This window comes from Neolamprologus brichardi, chromosome 10, assembly GCF_056152115.1.
Source record: "Neolamprologus brichardi isolate AB-2024 chromosome 10, ASM5615211v1, whole genome shotgun sequence".
NCBI lineage: Eukaryota > Metazoa > Chordata > Actinopteri > Cichliformes > Cichlidae > Neolamprologus > Neolamprologus brichardi.
Genome location: NC_142113.1, coordinates 16,348,598 through 16,355,491, shown reverse-complemented (window position 1 = coordinate 16,355,491; position 6,894 = coordinate 16,348,598). Strand labels below are relative to the sequence as shown.

Here is a 6,894-nt window from a genome sequence, read left to right as displayed (position 1 = left end):
GCCAAATGGAAAATACAAAGTATAGATTTTATTTGAACAACAGAGTCTGCGTCTAACTAATCAAAAGGTTTTTAACCCATGAAGCAGTTCAGCAAACATGTAACGCAGCAAAAATACACTAAAGGTAGAAAAGCGTTTTAAATAATTAATTACTGACGGAAGACTCACTCTAGTTTACTTGAGATAATTTATTTAAATTCAGCAAGAAAGGGGAAAACAATTCACAAACCCGAGGGATACTAAACTTTATGCAAAACACTCACGGGGTGGTGTGAACCAAAAAGCCAACAAATGGTGTCCACAACCTGAAAAATGGCGCCATCTTGTGGCCTCTATCTGTCACTGTAATTCCTTCAAAGCTTTGTGGAAAATGCTTCACCTGTAAAACTTCCGAAGTCACCGCTGACAGTTTTGTTCAGCTACAGAGCGTTGAGCGGCTTCAGTCGATGACGTCACAGGAGAGTCAGAACGCAAAACTAGCAAGGAAACTTATAACGTTCATCTCTGCATCATTATATTTGGATGTAATTGGTGGAGAAATATCAGTTAACACTTAGCAGCGTTCCTCACAGCATTCACTTGGCTTACTCTACATTTACATCGTGTTTTTAAAAAGCTTGCTAAAACGTTTTCAGACAACTTTAAACGCCTTTCGACAGTCTGAAAGTTTTAAACCAGTCAGCTTAAAAGTTGGACAACTGTACCGACCAGTTTCCTCCAGACTGTTTTCATAGATCAAATGGAGACAGGAGACGGACAGCATAACGACCCCATTCGAAGTAACAGCGTGATTTCAGATGGATTATCTGACAGTTTGTTACTACACATAACAATTTCTAAAATTTTAAGGCCTCAGTCATACAAGCCCAGAGGCTGGTTTGTGACCCCTGAAAACCTCCGTGTGGTACGGTGTATTTCCTGGTGCACTGGGAATACACATATTTCTCTTTTAATCCACTTTGCAAAGAGTTGCTTTGCAAAGTGGATTATTTAGACTTTGCATTACATATTATATATAATTATAACAAAATCCTACTTAATTAGTTTAATAGTGTATTACTACAGTGAGGGCTGAGGAAAACATTGAAATAGTGACATTTATAGGCTGCTGCTCGTCGACTAAAGCCTTTTTTTTTTAAATTGAAGGAGCAGTCACACTATAATAATTTTAATGTATGCATGTTTGTATGTTCCCTGTGTAGTTGCACAAATTGGATTTTGTGGACAGTTTTGGCATCATATGAATGATAACAATAAAATATTTCTCTATTTATTGTTGTAGGGGTACCAATTCCCCAGCTGCTTCTTTTACTGGAGCAACATGAAGAAATCGATGCAATTCGCCCGATGGTCCGCTGGCTGCAAGTCGGTCTTTCACGTGGTGTCTTGACAGAAGAAAGCCTCCTTGTTTTGAGTCAAGTGATTCTTCAAGTGCCGCAAGATGAAATTGACGACAATCTTCCTAATAATGAAGAAGAGGCTGATGTTCTTGCAGGAGGAATTGAAATTAATCCACCTCAGGAAGAAGAAGGACCCTGGGAAAATATCATAGAAGAGATCCCAGCAGAAGAAATTGAATTAAACCCGGCCCAGCAAATAGTGGAAGAAATGAGATGGTTCTGGGAAGACGAGGGGTCTGCGAGTGACAACGAAAGTGTCCCTAAAAGTGACAATGATGACAGTGATCCTGATAACAGTGACAATGATGACAGTGATCCTGATAACAGTGACAATGAAGATTCAGACAGTGGACAGGCTGCCCCAGTGTTATTGCCCCCCAGCCCAGTACCGGGGGGTTCCAGGAGGAGACCAAGGGAAGAGGAGGACGATGAAGAGGAAGATGGGAGAGACAGAAAACATTTTAAATGTTGAATTTTGCTGCTGGACACTCAGCATTGCACCCCATCTTCCAATCCCAGTGTCCGACATGTAACTCCTAAGAGACTGAATCTTGGCTGGTCTCCTCTGACCCACTGATTTAATTCCCTGCCACCAGGGACCTTTTTACCCGTGGCACAATATGATTGTGCATACAAATGGATTAGCTTTTCAATACTACCCAAGAACGAGGACGGCTCACACTGGAGCCGACACTGAACTCATCAGTGTCAATCAAACTCATCAGCAACCAGCTTCAGGTATGTTGCTTTGACTGATCATTATACCTTACAGTGATATCACTTATGATTGTAATAACTTGTTTCAGACTTATTCACTGTTTATTAGAATATAATATACATTCTGTTTCTTTCTCCAGAGGAGCTTGAATCCGATAAAAGCAGCAGGGACAAATCCAGGAAACAAATGGTTAGACGGAAAGAGTGAAAGGGTACACCGTGCACAAAGTTTTGGACCTCATCACAGTGCCAGTTTGAGATGGGGTTTTGGTCCACTCATCTGGTCTGGATTCTGCTGACTTCAATGAAGGGATAGATCCTTGCCATGAAATGCAGGGATGTATTCATAAAATATAGTTTGAGTTAGAGTTAATGGCACCAAATGTGATTTAATAGAATGAATGAAAAACTGATGTGTGTATTAAAAACATTGAATATTAAACTGCAAATCTGTCCTCAGTAGTTTTCCTCTGACACCGATGCATAAACTCTACTGGTCAACTCCGTCCCAGCGGTAACCCAGTGGAATATTGAACTGTTTTGGAGCTGGAGCAGGGCCTTTATATCGAGGTATATTGTGGGAGTAGACGTGTGTTTCCCTAGATCAGGGGTGTCCAACTCCAGGCCTCAAGGACCGGCACTCGAGGCCTGGAGTTGCCTACACCATTCTCTGAGCATCTAGAGCAGGGGTGTCAACACACTTGAGTCAGATGATTAGTTCATTCCCAGGCCTCTGGAGAACTTCAAGACATGTTGGAGAGGTAATTTAGCCATTTGAATCAGCTGTGTTGGATCAAGGACACATGTAAAACCTGCAGGACACCGGCACTCGAGGCCTGGAGTTGCCTATCCTGACATAAACCAAACAGCATGTTTTTAAGATAATGATTTTACACATTTCTCCATGGATTTATATAGCTTTGTCATACAAAGTTAATCCGAAGTCATGCCCTTTAATTCATAAAAGCGCATTACAAACATAAAGTTACATAAAATGTGACTCAGGGAATTCACAAAAAATAGAAACAAACAAACAAACAAACAAAGCCCCAACATAACAATAACAGGATCGCCAAATGTATACTGCAGTTGAAGCACAGTACTGAACACCAATAAATAGTATCAATAAATAAATAGTAACAGCTTACAATAACAGTGGCAAAACAGATCAAACTGAAAGGTTCTGTTCTGTTGATTTTAAATCACTACAGCATGAAGCAGAGCTCACATTACCTGGAAGGGCGTTCCAGAAAAGTGGAGCATAAAATTCAAATGTAACTTCTGTATGTTTAGTCTTGACTCTTGGAGCAGAAAGTAAACCTTTTGCAAGTGATCTGAGAACAGTTCAGGGTAGCAGCTATTGTTAAGAGATTGGTGGTTGAAAGAGGAGTGAAAGAAGCCATGTATGTCCACTGTGAGCGACCATCTTTTAACAGAGGCGGTGGTTTACGACACCGTCTGCCATCTATAATCCAGTGTTGAGATCCCTTCCCAGACGCCTTAACGCCCACTCACATCCTGGGCCATCTGACCTCAGGAAATCACATGATAGGGTGGGGCTAGGTTTCACAATGAGCTCACTCAAAACCTTGGCTGATTGTGACCTACACCCGCTTTCACACCTTGGCTCATGTGATTAGGTAGAGGATCATTAGGGGGTCCATTGTCCCTCTCGGTGGGTTACTCCCACAGATCTTAAATCTGGGACTTTCCACCATTGGACCCTAGAACTGAAGAAGCTTCTCGGATGAGAGGTGAAACGTCTTCAAGCAACTTAAAGAAGTCCAGACGCTTTTCTTTCCAAGCTCCTTAGAGTAAAAGGACAAGCTTCTTATGAATCCTTAGCTTCTTCTTTTAGGAGTCTTTAAAGACACCACTGGAGTTTTTTTTTCTTTTTAAATCATGCCAAAACATGACCCCTTTAAATCATTATTTAGTGTCAAGGTGAAGATAAGACTGATTTTATAATTAGAAACACCCCCCCTCCCCCCCCACACACACACGTTCCATTTTCTTCATCTCAAACTTTCTATCTCAGTCCAGTGAGCTCTGAATTCACAGTAAATTAGAATCAGGTTTTAAGTTGTATCTTTATTGAAAACACAGGAAACAAATGCAGCATCTTCCACAGTAATATTTACCCACATACCCAGAGTACAGCTGTGTTTATGCATACAAATAGCAAATCACTGAATATTTATGTTGAACCATATCTGAGTCATCATTATTACTGGAAACATTCCAATATTGTTTCAGTGCTTCTTGGAAGAAAAGATTAGACAGAGAGAGACGGTTACATCTGTGCAGCATGTTGTTCAGCGTTTTTTATGCAAGGGATGTTTGTGGACGTAGACAAAAAGCAGAGATGGGTTAGATGTGTGTGCTCGTGCACTAGCCTGTATGTTTTCTGTAAAATAGCTTTCTTAGCTGTGTGTATGATAGAAGAAAAGCAGCAGGTAGACCATCCAGGACCAGGAGTTCTTCAGAAGCAGGCTTACAGCTGAGCAGCTGAGAATATTATCTGCCAAAGAAGAAAAGTGGGTTCACACAGACCTCTTAATATTTGTCTTCCCCTCGTGCCCACTGCTTCAGATCCACCCATACATGCGCACTTGCCAGTACACTTACCCTTCTGAACAGTGATGTTTTCACCCTGCCCAGATATTTTGCACAGGAAGGTGGTGTTGTCTGAGAGGTTATCTCTGAAGTCTGACAGCGTCATTCTGTAGCCGACGGGCTCCAGCTCCTCCACTCTGCTTTTGTCTTTGAACTCCTTATTTGCTGAATCACCGGACACATTGGTGTTAATGGTCTCCTGCCTGGGTCCGATAGACCACGAGAACTGATAGGTGTTGATTTTATTAGGCTTGGGCTCGATCAGACAGTCTACTCTCAGTTCCTCATCATCTTCCACGCACACGGTAATACGCTTAGATTTTACTGGAATGAGCATCACTGGGACAAAAAACACAAAATTACATACTTTGTGAAGCAGTTTCAAACCTAAGCATTCAAGTGCTTTTTTCCCTCCTCGACAGTAATATTTCCTAAAAATGTTTCTCACCTCCCAACACTCCATATACAAATAGAGACTTAAGCATGTTGAAAAAGTCCCATCCACCTTTAAACTAAAAAAAAGAGGAAACCTGAGGACAAAGAAAGAAAGAGCAACACATAAATTGTAAACAAGCTTGCAGTGACGCATCAAATTGTATTATGATCTCTGTGGGTTGGGCTCTCTGGGTTCATATGAGGTCAGATTGGGTGAGGTCATAACAATATTTCTAGTATGGATTTTGATTTAAAAAAACAAAAACAAAACAAGGTTAAAATGCTCTGTCCTCTGCCTACATCCACAACTTGATCCACCTGTGGCAAAATCTAATGATGATGCAGAATAAAAAAAGAGGATGTCACGGTTCTGGTTTTCCCTTGTTTGTTTAGTTGAACTGTTTCTCATGCCTTTCCAATTACATTGAAACACTTCATATTTATCGTTATCACAAGCATTATCATTTTAATCTTAAAGGTTAAAGCCTGTTTGTCTCTGCTCGCAGCTTTTGCCTGCTATCATAATCTGGGTATTTCCACAGGCTTGCTCATCTAGTACCATCCAGCGACCCAGTCCTCACATATAGTCCCTGAAGGTGCAGATGAACATCTTCTTGGGGTCTTACCTCCTGCCAAGGCTGAATGATGCAGCAGCTTCTTCCTGCGTGGTCTCGTCTGGCTGTGGAGCTGCAGGAGGTCACCTCAATGTGCTGCACCACAGAGCCCGACAAGTCTGAGAAGAGATGGAGCAGCACAGAAATGTGGAGGGAGAGTGGGAGGGATGATGGTTGAAGAGAGAGTGCTGATTCGTCTTTCTCCTCTGCAGTGCCTGACGAAGGACATCGGTGGGCAGGCTGTCTGCATGGAAAGGAAAAACTCAGTCATCATTTTTACCAACACAGTGTGAGGACAGTGAGTCTCCTCTCCTCCTCCGGTCATCTCACCTTTCTCGTACATTCTGAGTCCTCTCCTCCTAATTTGTCCTTCATTTTGTTATCTTGTACGCTCTGTCTGATTTACTCTTCTGCAATATTAATGACTTTCAACATGATGAATAATTCTTTTAATGCGTTTTATGCAACAAGAATATGACTATAACCTTACTGTACTGAACAGAGGTACGACACAAATTATTTTGCAGTATAGAGAGAACACACACACACACACACACAGAAGCTAGAAATTTCTAGCACCAGTTACAGTGACTCAGGGTCTCCATCCAGAGGCCAATTCAAGGAATTGCACAGACTGATGCAGATTTTATATAGAGCTCGTCTAACGTGACTGTGCTGGGTTTCCTGTATATGGACTGATATAGAGACTGATTAGTGAAGGGCCCTGCCGGGCACGCTATATTAAATCGCCACAAAGTGGCTACAAAGAAATGTAAAACAACTGATATTAGACACATAATGTCATACAAAACACATAAAACAACAAAGAAAAGAGTAAAAAAATGATCCAAATGAAACAAAAAGTGATAAAAGTGGGACAAAAAAATAGGTGCAAATGACCACAAAGCTACAAAGATTTGTTACAGATACAGAATAACCGAAGCGAGACAAAAACTGTGATGCAAAATGAGCAGAGATGGAAAGCAATTAAAAGCAAGTAACAAAGTAACTATGAAGACATCAAACTAATATTAGAGTACAAAAATAAGTTTAAAGAGATGTAAAATGATCCCAAGGTTACACAAAACGAGAACAAATACACAATGTGAAAC

At 41.1% G+C, this 6,894-nt stretch overlaps 1 protein-coding gene across 1 annotated transcript; it reads right to left on the bottom strand.

Moving 5' to 3' along the window:
* Positions 1–4,188: 4,188 nt before the first annotated feature.
* On the bottom strand, positions 4,189–5,969 carry LOC102791546 (uncharacterized). The gene is made up of 4 exons (XM_006800017.3): positions 5,795–5,969; positions 5,182–5,263; positions 4,746–5,072; positions 4,189–4,638 (listed from the first exon to the last, which is right to left on the bottom strand). The coding sequence occupies exons 2-4, from the start codon at positions 5,216–5,218 to the stop codon at positions 4,541–4,543; spliced, it is 462 nt and encodes a 153-aa protein (XP_006800080.1). The 5' UTR covers positions 5,219–5,263; positions 5,795–5,969; the 3' UTR covers positions 4,189–4,540.
* Positions 5,970–6,894: the final 925 nt, after the last annotated feature.